This window comes from Hippocampus bargibanti, linkage group LG10 (assembly GCF_051943395.1).
Source record: "Hippocampus bargibanti isolate YZ-2025 linkage group LG10, ASM5194339v1, whole genome shotgun sequence".
NCBI classification, from domain to species: domain Eukaryota; kingdom Metazoa; phylum Chordata; class Actinopteri; order Syngnathiformes; family Syngnathidae; genus Hippocampus; species Hippocampus bargibanti.
Window position 1 is genome coordinate 21,813,495 of NC_142743.1, and position 17,109 is coordinate 21,830,603.

General features: G+C 40.2%; 1 protein-coding gene across 3 annotated transcripts; it reads right to left on the minus strand.

Moving 5' to 3' along the window:
* Positions 1 to 893: 893 nt before the first annotated feature.
* LOC148892917 (centrosomal protein of 95 kDa-like) lies at positions 894 to 16,573 on the minus strand. Of its 3 annotated transcripts, none has more exons than XM_089005407.1 (21): positions 15,365 to 16,573; positions 14,627 to 14,755; positions 13,658 to 13,765; positions 13,367 to 13,477; positions 12,014 to 12,137; positions 11,663 to 11,781; positions 11,235 to 11,473; positions 10,194 to 10,251; positions 10,039 to 10,100; positions 9,769 to 9,884; positions 9,538 to 9,670; positions 8,776 to 8,896; positions 8,509 to 8,699; positions 8,305 to 8,400; positions 8,088 to 8,226; positions 6,927 to 7,096; positions 6,761 to 6,835; positions 6,520 to 6,672; positions 6,284 to 6,430; positions 5,180 to 5,251; positions 894 to 5,098 (listed from the first exon to the last, which is right to left on the minus strand). In XM_089005407.1, exons 1-21 carry the CDS (start codon positions 15,387 to 15,389, stop codon positions 4,922 to 4,924), a joined length of 2,565 nt encoding a protein of 854 aa, XP_088861533.1. In that variant the 5' UTR covers positions 15,390 to 16,573; the 3' UTR covers positions 894 to 4,921. The 3 variants fall into 3 exon arrangements, with proteins under 3 accessions (XP_088861533.1, XP_088861531.1, XP_088861532.1); XM_089005405.1 differs by having other exon boundaries at positions 9,769 to 9,968; XM_089005406.1 differs by having other exon boundaries at positions 9,769 to 9,953; positions 15,365 to 16,571.
* Between the last annotated feature and the right edge of the window lie 536 nt (positions 16,574 to 17,109).

Consider the following 17,109-nt stretch of genomic DNA (forward strand, 5'->3'; position numbering starts at 1 on the left):
GTCGCCCTCTTCTGCCTCTTTTTTTCAGTGCTACATGAAGTTTTCAGACCAGCCAAGTACAGCCAAATGCATTGACGTGATGGAAGGACTGCTACAATGTGTCCTTTTTTTTCGGTTAGGGGCGTTCCTTCAGTGACGTAACGTACGGACTCGTCACCAACTCAAAAACAAGACTTCCGGAATATTCAGCGCGAGTCTTAAAACGTAAAATATAGCTGAATCTGAACTCTCTGAAGCCATTGTTTTGATTCTGGAGCAAGGCAGTGTGTGACCAATAGTGACGTCACGAACAAGGGGGCGGGACTTTCTGAATCTGCCCAGTTCCGAGCTCATTTTGTGGCAGTTTTGGGACACTAAGTCAATTTTATTGGTGTTTTGCATTTAACTACAAATATCCACCTGCGTGTTTTTGCTACTTTAGATGCTATAAAACGTTTTTCTGTCGGTTAGGAAACAAAAAAAAGTGTCGGTTGTCCTTTAACAACATATGAATAGCCATGGAAATGCTGCCCCCTCCTGGAAGGGATAAAGCATTAAATATATGATTTTTTTTCCCCCAGGCCTCGTTTATAACGCGCACACAATCTTTGAGTTCTTTTTTAGGTAGAAAATGTTGCGCGTTATACTCGAATACGGTATATTCAGTTGTTCTGAACTACGGTCTTTATTTACTGTATAGGCTTGTTTTAGTAACATTGCAACACTCTGAGCTGACAGGCGTATATTAAGTTAGTGAACCATACTTTAATTTCAATTTTTTGTGGTTATCAAACATTTTATTCACGTTACGAGACAGTATAACGCATCCCGTAGGCACTCGCTGTCGGTTTCAGTTCATGTTTCCACTTTGGAGGTTGCACTGTTCCCAGTTTAAAGCCAGTCAAGATGAACCACCCGTTCAGCCCATCCACATTTTGTATGAATGCGATCTTCACCCCGCACGCTCGCTGTCCCGTCACATGTTGCAAAGTGTGCGCTGCTGCAGACAAATGTTTTTATTTTCACTTGTCACTGTCAAGCACTTTAGCAAGTGAGCGATGATGTCAGGAGTACTCCCACCGCTTCCCAATATGAAAACAGGGTTTCTCAACTGAGTCAAATGAAACTGCCGGCCGGTTCCTTGCTAATCGTGATGGGAATTCCGGCTCTTTTCAGAGAGCCGGTTCTTTTGGATCGGCTCACTTAAAAGATCCGGCTCTTTTGGCTCCCAAATGGCTCCTCAGTTTTGTGTTGTTTTTTTTTGGGGGCTTAAATTAATTAACTACCAAAAACATGTAAAATTATGTGAAAAACTCATACACTATATCAAATATTTTTATTTTTATTTATATGTGCACAGAGAGCATCCACTAACTTTCACTTTCCCTGTGGTTACTCTGGTCTGATGATCAGCTGTCACTAATTTGCTTTTCATATTAATAATGCTATCATACCAACTAGTAAAAAATATCATAATTGAGTAATAATAACAGCATAATGTAATAACATCTGTCTACCCAAACCCCCCGCCCTCTCTCCTCACTGGTGCGTGTGTCTAATTCTCCCCTCCCTCCTCTACAACGGATATCAACCAATCACATGCGGATTTAACCGAAGACTGGGGGCGGGGAATAGAGGACAAAAAAGTCGGCTCCTTGTTAGGAACTGGCTCTCTTTGTTCACTTCAGAAATCCAGCTCTAAGAGCCGGTTCGTTCGCGAACGACACATCACTACTTGCGAATAACCCAACAAGAAACGATATGGCTGATTGACGATCAATAGAATAGCTTTTGACGGTTTTATTTGCCTCAATATGGGAACCCCTGTTTCAAAATCAATTACGGTGATACCTTGGCTTACGAACTTAATTGGTTCCCAGACAGAGTGTGTAAGGCGAAAAGTGTGTATCCCAAAAATTAATTTCCCATAGAAATCCATTAAAATGAGAATAATCCGTTCGCAGGTCCCCATAAAACATATTTTTCTACTTTCTAATTTTTCTAAGCCTTAAAACTATACAAAATATACCTTATTTTATGTATAATAAATGTGCTATGGTATTATAATTATGGTCGTTGATGGTTTGATGGAATGGAGTGGGCGGTTTCATCGGCATTAAGCACTTGATGAGGAATGTAGCCTTATTCTTTCACCATCTTGAGGAATGATCCCTTCTAGGTGCTTTCACTGCGATAATTTTATCTAGTTCCTCATCAATTGTGTTCTGTTTAGCTGGGTTGATAACTTTTTGCATCAAGTGTGCAGATGACTTGTGCGGGTTATTTGTGGAGCCTGATTGATGGGAATTTTAACCTTGCAGTCAACACTCTGCCTTTGAACTATCAAAGTTGAAACTAGTCCAAATTTCACTGTTTTCTATCCATGTTCTCATTCTCTCTCTGTCGTCTGCCTGTTCTTGACCAATCACGTGGCTTTAACCGAAGACTGAGGGCGGGGAATAGAGGACAAAAACAGTCGGCTGCCATTTTGTTGTTAGAAGAACAGCCTCGTTCGCGAACGGCACATCACTCACTCATTGAGGCAGCTCAGTGTACGAAAAAAGTTTGTATGCCAAGGTAAGATTTTCATAAATGTAACGTTCGTAAGCCAAAGGGTTCGTAAAGCGAGGTATCACTGTATGTCTATTTTCCTCTACTATATTTTACAAGTATCCGCACTAGAGGAACGCGTATCTACACAGCGAGTATATCTGTATAAAAATATTTTTTGAGGGGTTGTTTGTGTTTGGTGCAAATGCATTATGTCTGTCACAGACATCTGCATTCTCAGGAGAACTTGTGCGTTATGATTATTATTATTTTAATGATTACATGCAAAATAAGCGAGACCTGACTTTTTAATCATCATCCATACATAGAAGCATTTTGCTACTGGGGATGTTTCCACTAAATTTGAAGCGATACAGATTCTGTTTTCTTTACCGGCTGCAACTATGAAGCGCTCACAAATTGTTTAATGGACATTTACAGAAGATTGATTTTATGTTATCTGTAACACAACTATAAATACATTGTAAGTGTTATTTGCACGTCATGAATACTTGGACACTTCTCTTTCTGTACCAGATACATTTTTTTTTTAATGTAGACCACATATATGCACATGCTCCCTGTATGCCGCACATGTTTGTCCACAGTTTATGTTTGCTTCGCCATGTTTGCTGGCGAGCTCACTCGTGCAAATGAACACTTGTGGGTGCAAATCGTCCCCTGTAAAACCAACCATCCTTTTCAATTAATTCTGCATCCGATTTTATCAATGTTTTTTTTTTTTGTATTTATTGTTACAGTAACTATTAAGTTTTTTTCCACCTCCTTTGCCCCGTGAGCTTGTAATTGACAATAAAGAAGCAAAGATATGGGGGGGAGGGGCAACTAATTCTTGTAAACTTGCAGAAAGCACAGCAATAAAAACACTGCTGTCTGGTTGTTGACGGCATTATGTTTTATACAAGCATGTCTAATTTAATTCAATTTTTCAGCATTTGTGAAACTGATACCCACCACTGATGAAAAGGAAAGCTCTTTATCTGATTTTTATAGTGTATTTAAAAAAACAATCTACAGTTCAGTTCAAATACACTCGTGTTTGTGATATCAACAAAAAAAATAAAGAAACCTGGCACTACAACATAGGTGTGCAAACTTGAAACTTTAGATTTTTTTAATTCACACTAAAAGAAAATAAGTTTATATTACCTGGAAGTGCTCATTCCTCCCAAAATATATTTGCCTTCACCAAAAACATAAAAAAATCCATGAGCAAAAGGTGAATGCTAAGGAACATTCATATACAGGTAACATCCGACTTACGAAGGAGTTCCGTTCCGACCAAGCGGTCGTAAGTTGAAATGGTCGTAAGTCGAAATACATTCAGAATGTTGAATAGAGACTCAGAGGCTAAATGACACGCAAACTCTCCATCTTAAAATTTTAAAAATAGGGTCTGGAGGGTGTGGTCGTAAGTAGGGGTGGTCGTAAGTCGGATGTTACCTGTCATATTTTTTTCCCATGTCACCTAAAGGGACTGTAATTTATCAGGTCAGGTAGGGAAATCTTTTGTATCAGAGCTCACTGAAGTTTTAATAAATCCCTGAGAGCTCATCATTCATTTGCTAAATTGTTTTAGGTACTAAATAAAATTGACAACAATGAGGTTAAAATCTTAAAATGAGGTTAAAAAAAAAGAAAATAGATGGTTTGAAAGGGGAGTAAAAGAAGCTATTGTCATAACAGCAAAACCCTTCACTAAATCGCCATGTGGGGTGAGGTTCAATTTGGATCGTGCTTCCAACACACATCTTAGATCATTACCACGTAGGCTTAGTTATACTGATGAGGTGATACCAGAGCAAATGGGGCAATCAGGCCAGTCGTAGACCCCATTATCAGTCAGGACAATAGAAGTAATCGGTGTAGCCTCAGGGAATAGTCCTCTACTCCCCTGCCCCCCCCCCCCCCCAACCTGAAAGCAGGGACCTATCATAGCAGAGGTCTGACACTGCCACCTCTGGACAGTAGGGATATATATATATATATATATATATAGGGTCAGGTCTACCAGCAAAATTTTAGTTTGCTGACGAAGCCTCTTGGATGAGAAGCCAAACGTCCGACACCTTCAAAGAAGTACAGAAGAGCACACTAACATATGCTTTGTATTTACAAAAAAAAAGGGAACAATTTAATTTAAAAAATAAATAACCCACTGATGCATTAAAAGGACGACAGAGTAAAAGGAAGTTAAAAGACAGCGTTGAGGTAATTTTGCAAAAAGAATATTTGTCGAGGTAACCAGCTACAGTCGAGAAAGGTCACAGTGAAGGAACAGTTTGATTGGACTGCTTTGAGTTCATCTCACGTAGGTTCCTCCATCATGTTTTGCAGAAGCGCGTGACTCACGTGCAAATATGAGCAAAGGTCAGTGCAGAGAACTATTACGGTAGTGGAAAGAAGCCATGCGGACTCGATTGCGTAACCTCTGGACCTCCAGTTGTTGGAAGTGGTCATCTTGGTCATTCTGGATGATGATCTTCTGCAGCTCGCCGATCTCACGCTCCATCTTGGAACGGAGCTCGCGCTTCATTTTCAGCAGCACCTGTAGAAATGGACGGGTTCATTATTCTGCACTTTGATGGTGGTTTTACAAGATTATTTGAAGATATATTTTTTTTATAACCTTCTCTTGAGCTTTTTTACGAATCTGGATCTCCTGGTGTTCTTGTGCAAGTTTTTCAGCCAGCAATGAAAACTGTCAATAGAACACATTCACCGATTCAAAACAAAACATCAAAATAATTGTGTGCCAGTATTAGAACCCACACAGGCTGCCTTTATATAAATACAGTGATACCTCAGTTTACGAACTTAATTGGTTCCCAGAAAGTGTGTATAAGGCGAAAAGTGCGTCTTCCAAACATTAATTTCCCATAGGAAACCATTAAAAATGAGAATAATCCGTTTCCAGGTCCCCATAAAACAATTTTCTACTAAATAAGCCTACACAACTACACAAAATATACCTTATTTTATGTATCATAAATGTGTAAATGTGTATGGTAATTAAAGAAATACACTGTACTGTATAATAGTCATTTTATTTACCTTTGTGAAGGTCTTTGATGTAGTTGCCTCTTGATGATATCCGAGTGAAGTTGCTGTGCTTTCTCGGGCGATAATACCCTCACACACTGTCTCCTGCTAGCTGCTTTTCGTTAATCCAAATCAACAGAAGTTTTTCAACCTCTTCTATTGCCCGAGACCATTGCTTAGACAACACATAAACAGCCTTAGCCACACGTAGCAATGGTCGACTTAGCATACTGGTAGTGTGACGCAAAGTCACACAAATGCACACCTTGTTTGTGGTTTTCGAGGATCACTTTCTTCTGCTCGACCGTAATTTTGTGTTGGGGTCTTTTACGGTCCCATAATAGCAAAAGTACTCCACTCGATAACAAACTATGTCTGCCCTCAAAGAAGGGTGTGTGGAAAACTAGCCCGCCAGTCACCGTGGCGTTGTTTGTCCGTGTGGTTTAGTGTTCTTCTGCCGTAAACTAGTCTGCCAGCCGTATTGGCGCTCCGTGTGTTTCCCGAAAACTAGTTTGTATGCCAAGATTATATTCTCGCGAATTTAATGTTCATAAGGCGAAAGGTTCGTTAGCTAAAGCGTTTGTAAACCAAGGTATCACTGTATGTCCATATATATCCGCACACACACACACGAAGAATAACTGAAAATATATCAATTTCCCGCCCAACACTATTTCTAAACGTGTCCTACTTGATCTCTGTAATAGTTCTCCATAGACTCGATATGGTCCTGTTGTCGTTTCTGGAGCTCAAGCCTTTGCTCTGTGGCCAAGGCTCTCTGCTCCCGAAGGCGAGCTTTCTGCACCTCTAAACCCTCTTCAAAAAGTTGCCGAAACATCTAAGCACACACAAAACCACACCGGATGCTCATACAGTGAGTGTATTCAGAGCGTTGAGAAGATACAAGAAGGTCATTCGGGTGGCCACCTTTTCCTCATTGAGGCGAGCCTTCATGAGGCGAGCCCGGTGCTGAACGTGATAGTCATGGTAGTACTTCCTGGCCCGAGCAATCTGCTGGCGTTGTTCTCTCAGTCGGCACTGGGTGGACTTCTGTTGCTGGGTGTGCTCTTTAAAGTCTTTCTGGAGATTCAAAACCATCACGGCGTCACAGCCTGCTGCTCTTTCTTGGCTTTTAGAAACACATTGGAACAAGCGTATGTGAACCCACCAGCCGTCTGCTGTGCTCCTGCTGTTTGCGGACCATTCCTGCCAGCAAGTCGTGCTTCCTCTGCGCTTCTTCAAACTGTCGCACGGGAGAATAGGAGGGGTGGGGGCGTATCCATTGTTGATTTCCTCATAGCCTTCAGGAAGCAAAAGAAAAATCAAGGACTAACCTCTTGGGAGAATCGGGTGCGGCGTTGCTTCTGGGCGACTGCTTGGGCTCGTAGTTGCTCTACCTGCTGTTTCTGCTGCCGCCACATGCGGCCCACGTCTTTGGAGGAGATATGCAGGATCGGCAACTCCTCCAAGAGCACAGGAAGGAGCTCGTTCTCCTTCACTTTAACTAAGCAGACAAAATGGAGCCTCAGAACATCATGCCTCACTCACTTGTGCAGCACTATAACAATCTTCTTTTCCCTTCAAGGGGTCGCCACAGCAAATCAGTGGCCTCCATCTTTATAATTATAATAATACATTTCAATTATAAGCGGCTTTCAAAACTCTCAAGGTCACTTTACATTCACAGGATCAGTTTTTCTGTGGGTGAGCAGCGGCAGCCACACGCGCCAGCGTTCACTCAACCCGGAAGTAACTCAAATAGACAGAAAGCTAGCTTGATGGATGGATGGATGGATGGATGGATAGATAGCAAATAGAGAGCTTATGTTATGCACCTATTTAAAAATCGCATTTTCTGGGTTGCTCTTTCTCTTGTTTCTATTTATAACTATTTTATTTATTGTATTCTATTTGTGTATTTTATTTATTATAGTACCTATGCTTGTCTGTGACTGTAAAGTGTCCTTGAGAGCTTTGAAAGGCGCTTAAAATGAAATTATTATTACTATTATTATGTAATTATATTATTGTTAATAATATACTGCATTTGAACCTATTTGATACTCTGTTTTGATTAGATTTTGATTTTTGAGTATAGTTGATTCTAAAGAGTAGTATTTACTACAAGCATCCATTTTCTGGATTATTTTGCCGATGTGATTGATGATGTATTGGAACGTTTCTTGCTTGTCTGTATGTTCACCACTATTTTGGATTAATTTTCCCTTCAGAGACTTTTTAATTTGCTGTCCAGAGTTGGACACGCGAAGTGTACTCAGTAAGCCAAACACCTAATTCCGGTCTTTCAGGATACGTGCTTTCAAAGTGTCCTGTTAGTAGTTTGCTCGATGGAGGTCTAGTATTTCCCCCTTGGCCATTGAGTCCATTGATTAATATTCTTGACCACCTCAGACTGTGTCAAACGTCTGACTGAAATTGTGGGACGATCCAAAAATGGCATTTATCCATATAATCCTGAAAGAAATGCATTTTACGTGGTTGAGTTTTCTTGGGTATTCGTAGTCGTCCTGAGGTGCTTTGTGTATGGAGCTTCGTCTGGTACTTGTTTGTCCTCGGAATCGTTACAGGCGCCTTGGGAAAGTCATTGAGTGTGGCCTCTCTGTACTCTCGCTCCTGCAGACATATAAAGGTGACAATGGTAGCAAAAGCCGCAATAACCTGTGCTTGATAATATGAATGGTGACGACTTACAGCCTCCTGAGCTTCCTGCCGTTCCTTTTCAAGATCGACTAGTTTTTTCCCTTCTAATCTCATCAATTCGGCCTCAAAGGCTTGATTCACCACAGTCTGGTTTGAAGAAAAAAATGATGTGAAGCCCACCAAAACACATAAATAGCATCCAAAGGTTTGGAAGTCGAGTTGTATTCACGAGACGGATGTAAAATTCAGAACAACCTTTTTGTGTTTAATACGGCGCGGCGGCTCACTTTGCCACATCAGAGGACGGGTTGGAATGTGTGCTTGTTGGCCATCTCCACAAAGGCTCACTGCCTCATCCTCATCCTTTGAATGCTCCAGCATGGAGTAATGACCAGGCAAGGAAAAAGATGAAAAGTTTCTATGGGTGGATTTGGGTTCGGGTGTTCCTGAAGTGATAAATTATTCTCGTGAAATTACGCTAAACTGGTAAATTGCATACGTTTGGCAAATTCACACACACACCAGTGTGTAGTCTCGAGGTCCTATGATGCGCCTCAATGTCGGTGGTGTGGTGGTCATACTCCTCTTCCTGATTTCCAAAAGCTCCAGGTTCTTCACTGTTGCCCAAAAGTCGTTTCAGCATCTGAATATAATATACACGGCAGTTTTATTAAAGGTCCCCTCTGAAAGTATTTGAACAGCAAGTTTAATTAATTTGTTTTTAAACATACAACAGGGTTTCAGATCCAAACTAACTAATGATAACACCTGATTGTTGCCTTCTTCATTGTTTCCAGGCCACAACCACCACCCTCTTTCAGTTTCTGGGGACATTCTCCCTTCAGCTTACTTAGGTTTCTTCTACGGTTTCTTCTCAAGGGGCGTTATGAATTTGGGGAAACCAGTAGAATATTTCATCTGCTCCACATATTAAATACAAAACGCACAATGAAATTAATGAATAACTACTTCTCAAATTTGAGGACAAGAATAATGACTGTTATTGTGGTTTACATGTGACAATTTGAAATTTTCGTTCAGACTTTAGCAAGCATCATGGCACTTTACATGCTTGATTTGCTTTTGTGGGCCGAATAAAATGATGCGGTGGGCCAGATTTGGCCCCCGGGCCTTCAGTTTGACACCTGTGCTCTAGTCTATTATGTTGAGGTTGACTTGGCCAGGCAAAGTCCTTCCACATTAAAACCAGATTGGAAACCCAATAAAATAATTTAAGACACTGAAATGCCGAGTAGAAAAACAAAATGTTCGACCCATTCTCACCTGATCCAGTTCATCAATTCGATGGGTGAGTTTCTCAGAAATGTGATGCAGTTCTTCTTCTGCTCGCCTGTTTCTCTTCCTGCAGTGAGAATCAGTCTCTTCTTCCACCTCTTCATCTTCTTCCGACCAGCTGCTGCTCACAAAAAAAGAAGAAAAAAAAACTGAGGGTTGAGAAAGACAAGCGTCAAGAAAATGTAACCATGGTAGAATGAATAGTTTCAGAAATTATACCCGCGATCCTTCTCATTGTGGAGGCTTCCGCTCTGTAGCCTCGTCAAAGGACTTTGCTCATCTTGATTCACTTCCTCCGCATCTGGCGGAATCGGGGTGGCGACCGACGCATCATCCTGAAGCGTTAGGAGGAGGACATCTGGTTGTGTGTGGAATAAAACCTTCCTGGGGCCTCCATGAGTGGGCTGAAAATATACTTGCTGATGAAATGGATAAGAGAATAGAAATATGGCCCTTAATTTAAAATGTGACAGCTTGCTGCTTTCCTACCTGCAGTGTCTCTCCCGAAACTTCAGCCCTTTGCTGAGTGGCTGAATCTATTTCACTGAAGTCTATGAAATGAACACATAGGTAGTAGAGTATAAATCTCAAGATTTGTACAATCCAGAAAGTGGGGATCAACTGTATTTGTTTCTCTGACCCACCTGGAAAGTGCTGCCCATTGCACACAGGTCTCTCTGCTTCAGTGTTGGAGATCTTTCCCTGAAGAATGAGGAGATATTTGGCCAAAAGAAACATTCCGATGCATATACAGTGATACCTTGGCTTACAAACGTAATTGGTTCCCAGACAGGGGGTGTAAGGCGAAAAGTGTGTATCCCAAAAAATAATTTCCCATAGGAAACAATTAAAATAAAAATAATCCGTTCCCAGGTCCCCATAAAACATAATTTTCTACTTTTCTATTTTCTAAGCCTTAAAACTACACAAAATATACCTTATTTTATATATAATACATTCGCTATGGTATTATAATTAAAGAAATAAACTGTACTTTATAATAAAGTCGTTTTATTTACCTTTGTGATGGTCGTTGATGGCTTGATGGAATGGAGTGTCCGGTTTCATCAGCATTAAACACTTGATGAAGAACGTAGCCTTCTTCTTTCCCCATCTTGAGGAATGATCCCTTGGAGGTGCTTTCTCTATGATAATTTTATCTAGTTCCTCATCAATTGTGTTCTGTTTATCTGGGTTGATAGCTTTTTGCATCAAGTGTACAGATGGCTTGTGGGGTTATTTGTGGAGCCTGATTGATGGGAATTTTAACCTTGCAGTCTACACTCTGCCTTTGAACTATTAAAGTTGAAACGAGTTAAAATTTCAATGTATTATATCCATTTAGTTACTCTCTCTCTCTGTCGTCTGCCTGTCTCTTTAATATTTAAACCACCTCCCCTCACTGCTGCGTTCTTGACCAATCATGTGGCTTTAACCCAAGACTGGGGGCGGGGAATAGAGGTTCACAAACAAGCCGGCTGCAATGTTCTTTTTAGGAGAACGGGCTCATTCGCAAAGGACACATCACTCATTGTGGCAGCTCCGTGTGTATCCCGAAAAATAGTTCGTATGCCATGGTAAAATTTTCATACATTTAACGTTCGTAAACCGAAAAGTTCGTAAGCCAAGGGGTTCGTAAACCGAGGTATCACTGTAACATATAAAAGGCAGAAAAGCGGTCATACCTGGATGAGGACAGGGTCCTGTTGTTCTTTGACACAGCAAACAGCATTTGGATCTGGCTCGACGGAGTGCGTGTCTGTGTTTGTGTGATGGCGAGACTCGCTCTGGGTGGGTGGCTGCAGCGGAATGGCGGTGCGTGGCAGTACAGAAAACTGTGCAAGCAGATCCTCTGCGCGACCAGATGCGGCAATAGCATCCGCAGTGACGATTGCATCCAAAGTTAACGACTGGAGGGGCGATTCTGTTGAGTCAAAAGATAAGAGTGGTTGCATAGCCTTTTCGTTTCATGACCTTTAGCTCCCTACAACCACTGCGCACCATGCAAATTGGATGAAAGGGGAAAAATACGACAGTGAGTGAACAGCCCGACTAGAAACAGTCTCTATTCACCTACAGTTGAGTATTGTTAAAACACCTTTTTACATCTCACCTTCTTTTTGATCTGTGAACGTGCGTGCTGAAACCCCGAGCCCAATGACCTCACTGGGTGATCCAGGCTGATCACTGTTGATGGAATGTTGGGAATTCAAACCCGAGTGCACAGTGGACCTGCATTTTAATATACCTGATTAGCCAATGGTTCATGCCTTAAATACATAAACTACTGTGCACTTTACTTGGTTCATTGAACTGTCTATTACTGACAGACAGAAAAAAGGGGTGTGCACTATGGTTGTGGTTTAGAAACCAGGGCTTATTAACCCCCAGCCAAGTTCAGGTCTGTACAGTTTCAACCCAGCTATCCTGGTTTTAACAAGCAGTATAAAAAGAGCTTACTTACGCTCCACAATCGGATAATAAGTGCCCTTCCTCCGTTTTGGTGTCCATCTGCTTGATGGCATTGCTGGTTGTTGGTGCCTCACTTTCATCAAGGCGTTCTTCTTGGAGAGCACTATTTTGTGACCCTGATTTTGAATACAAATTGTTGCAAACAAAACAACAACTGAAAAAGAATAGTTTTATTATTGGTAATAATGAAGGAACAAACTACTGTACTATACTTGTGATACCACAATTCGGTTCACGAAACATGTTAGGCATCAAAATTTGCATCACTGCAAACCAAAAATTTCACTTAAAGGACAACCGACACCTCCGGACAAGTTGTGTCCATAATTTGTAAAATCACTTCTATTGAGCATATTTTACAAAGATTCCACCGCATATAGCTATATTTTCCGTTTTAAGACTCGCGCTGAATATTCAGGAAGCCTTGTTTTCGAGTCGATGACGATCCCCACGTGACGTCACGTTTGGAATGCCCCTGACCGAGAAAGTGACACACAATGCAATTTGCGGTACTTTGTTTGGTCTGAAAACTTCGTGTTGATCTGTGTTGATGGCGAAATGAGAAGGAAAACACATAAATAACGCAATGGTGATTCGTTGTGCGTTGCACAAAGACAACTATTTGATATTCACCGACACAAATTCCCAGCAGACAAATCAGCCCATTTCCAACGGAGCTTGGGCGCCATCTTCTGCATTTTCTGGGTGCTACATTGCTATCATTGACGGCTCGAATTGATATGGGAGGACTCCTTTGATCGATTCCAAACATTTACGCTTTCCTCTTCAGAACTATTCGAATCATATTCATAACTGGATGAGTAACAAGAAAGCATCTTCTCCGAATCTGAAGCCATTGTTTTGATTCTCGAGCAAGGCAAGATGTCTTAGCGTGACGTCACGAACTGGGGGCGGGACTTTCTGAAAATCCACAATTTGCAGCTCAATTTGTTGCAGTTTTAGCACACTTTAAGTCATTTATATTGCTGTTTTGCATTTGACTAAAAATGTCAGCCTGTGTGTTTTGAGTATTTTAGATGCTATAAAACGTTTTTCTGATGTCAGTTAGGAAACAAAAAAATGGTGTCGGTTGTCCTTTAAATTTCCTGTTGATTTTCTATTTGGGATGTTACATTCATGGGGTGTAGAAGAACTTACATAATATAGTCTGAGGGGCAGTTCCAAGCTACACTGACAAAGCAGTGCTCAGTTCGAAATGAGACGGGTCTTTGTTTTTCATCGTTGATTTTAATATGAACGATGTCAAGTTTTTGTAATAACAGCATGATTGTCAATATAGTGAGGGCAACGAAAGTCAACAGGGATTTTTGTTAGATGTACCCACCCTCATTTTGTGACTCCTCATTTATCTCCGCGCTGAGATATTCTAAGAGACCATCAAAGATATCCAAAAGATTCTTGATTGATTCTTTGTCTCCGCTGATGACATTTTCTCCTGTAAGCATACACTAACGATTACACTCAAGATCTTCTTTTGTTAGTTTGAACACTACAAAAAAATGCAAAATAACAGGTGGGATTCTGCATAGGAAAAAAATAATACTATGTTACAATACTCTCTGTGAACATTCAATCGCACTGATGTTTAAACAGACACAAAAAAACGTTTTTATACCTGTGATATGCGATAGACTGATCTGAAGGTAATCAAGCGACAGTGAGTCAATCACACACTGAACATTATGGACATCGTCCTCCTGGCTGCGTGGTGATGCAATATAATCTAAAAAGTACAGACACTCACGTAGGTGAAAATGTTTAAAAAAACAAAAATGTCAAGCCCAGGGCCACTTAACAGTGTCAAGCAATGACAAAAAGATCCATCAACACACAATCGCACTGCATGGACATGCTCAGAAATATTTCTTACAGACAGCAAAACAGGTCAAGAACATGAAATGTCAAGGCTGTTGTCTGTGAAGGTAGTGGGGCCGCAAAAAAAATAATAATGACAACGAAGTAATATATCAACTTAGTATTTTGGTCAACACGATATAATATTGTGGGGAAAATCCACTGTCAAACTTTTAGAACTTCTGGATTTATTTATCATTCAAGTGGCTCGGTTCATGTGTGTTGTGCGTGGCCAGTTATGTCATGTGGTTGGAAATTGATTGTGAATTACAAATTTTATTCAGTGACAAAATAGTGACACACAAATATTAGCAGTCCCCATTATGTGTTGCTTTATCAGAATGCTTTATGTGATACTAATAATTAATAGGAACAAAGGTGTTTTTATCTTTCAGGATAACAATAGAGCAAGTACTACTTTCATTTTTTTAATCATGCTTTAGCAAACTGTTCTTGATACAGGTAGGTAGAATTTATGAGTGTACTCATTTTATTATTGTTACTATTCGTCATTTGCTTGGGTTCACATTCTAGTCTCTATTTGGGTATTCTTTCTCTCTTAGAACACACCATAAATAAACTGGTCTGCATAAAAGTGTAAGCCACATTACACAAAAATACACATTTCCTGATTTTTGATGGGGCTTTGTGCCCGAATTCATCTTTCGAACTAAACTGTACAGTCATTCCAAACGGATGCGGCATTGCACCTCATTTTTCGTCATCTTACCTGGAACCTTCTCTCTCAGGATGTTCTCATAGAGAGTAATAAACACATGGGCGTCACAGTCTGTGAGTTTAGTCAGCTTCTGTTCAATGTGACACTTGATGAGCAGCTCATTTGCCACATCTATCCAGTCTGGAGGGAGAAATCATGAAAAGGGGCATTACTGTACTCCACACTGCTTCCAATGGGGGGGTGACAGTACACAAAAATGAATTCGTGTTTCTTGGTGACGTGGTTAATTATATTAGATTGGTGAGGCTTAGTCAACAACGTGGTCGTGTAATAGCGAGCGTATGATTATGTATTGGTTGGTTAATTGGGCTTTTGGGGCGGCAAAGTGAAGTTACGAAGCGGGTAGTTTCTTCCTGCTGATTCATACAAACGTTGCGTTACGTAACACTTACAGGTTCTCGTAAAGTGGAGAAAATACGAGGTCAGATTGATATGTGTCGATACCAAAAACAATTGCCCATTTTTATGCCGCAACTTTGACTCAACCCAATAAGATCTCAAATAGAAAGCGCTGAAAAAGTTACTTTGTTTCTCCTCTACATCAAAGACTTTGTAATGTAATCTGACCCTGAGTTTTCGGAATCTGAAATGCGTTATTATATTTTTCACATAGTGAGAAACGTCCCAAAACAACAACAGAAATCCAGCTAGCCACCAAAGTTAGCAATGGAAAGTTAGCGTTAGCTCGCATTTCGTATGTAAAAAGTGAGCGTTGCCTTCCGCCCCTACCTCTCTCTTCGTCCAGGGAGCCCATGAAACAACTGTTTCAAGAGAGGCAGATGTGGTTCAAATGCAAAGAAATATCTGCAGGGAGGTTTTTGTTGGTAGAAATGAAACTCTACAGCGAACAACGTTGGTGTTAATAGTATGGTGTTCAGTATAAGAACTGTGTCTGCTGACTTAAAATTCAACTGTTGTTTGATTGGACGATCTTGTTGCTAGTTTCCGGAAATAGCGTTGATATGTGACTACTGTCGCCTTCAGGATTCTTTTGTTAGTACAACACTTTGGCCCTTCATAGAACGTACATTACTGCGATGTAATAAAAACGTGCACAAAAATACCGACATTGTCTTAAATTTTACTGATGTCGTCGTGAAAACAGTGTTAACATTTTAACGTTTTCTCATTTGACTATTGTTTTCCAAATGTCCCTTACAATTTTAGGTTTAGGTTTTGAATCTTGGGTCTGAGCTTCTAGTGTGGAGTTGGCCTGTTCTTCCTGCACTTGGGTAGTCCAATTTCCTCGTACATTCCCAAAACATCCTTGTTTGGTTCATTCGAGACAACGTCCACAATTACGTTTGGAAGCTATAATTGGTTCCGTGACTGCATGGTGACCAGTTCAGGATGTATCCTGCTTCTATCCAAAATTATCTATAGGATAGGCTTGAGTTTACTTGTGCCTTATGAGCATAAGTACCGAAGAAAATGAACGCAGAGATGTCACATGGAACAAAGAAGATATATTCTTTTTTTAAGACCAGTGGTTTCTCCACTGGCACTCGTTTATAAAAGGAAATGCAAGCAGAGAACAGACAAATTTTGACTTCTACTTTTAAACGAGCTCTTGCTCTTCAGCAAAGTGCTGTACGACAAATATGTACATTGAACTTGGTTCACAGTTCATATGTAGTTGCATAAGCTCTTAAAAGTAAGTTGCATCACACCATTTTTTTTCTCGCAGATCCAAAAATGTTGTTCGTCACATATGATATCATACCAGCTGTTATTGATGTCATTGAACCATATTTGTACACAATCTTCATTTGCACCTTCATATTTATTAGGCTCATTTGGAACAAAATAAAACTGCACATCAGAATCATTTCACAACACGTTTCGAAACTTATTTTTCCAAGTTGAATTTGTTTTCTGGAAACTACAAAAATAAAACATATACCGCCTACATTCATTCTGTTTCTTTTGTCGCTTTTACACACACAAAAAAGAAAAATGATTACAAATGTTGAATTTACAATAACTTGAAATTCCCAAATAATATAATAATCATCCATTTCATTTATAAGCGCCTTTCAAAACTCTCAAGGTCACTTTACAGTCACATGATATATGATGTATTTTGTTTTTCTACTCTCATTCCTTTCATCACTTTGCTGCTGTGAAATGTAAATTTCTCCACTGTGAGACTAATAAAGGCATATCCAATCCAATGATAAGTTTTTATGTGGGTGAGCAGCGGCAGCCACAATATCTAATACAATAGCATTAATATTTCACAAAATATATATTCTCTTTTGCTTCTCCTCAGTCTCCATTCGTTCCCTTTTTAACTCAGATAATAAAATTGAAACTTGACATCGACTTCCTTACTCTCATTTTTGGCAGTGAATTAAAAAAAAGTTTTATTGGTGCAGTTGTCACAGCTACTTCAGACCTGTCACAGACCTGAGTAGCTGTAGAAAAAAAATCCTCAAAGGTACTGGAAGAACATGCAAACGCCACACTGGAAA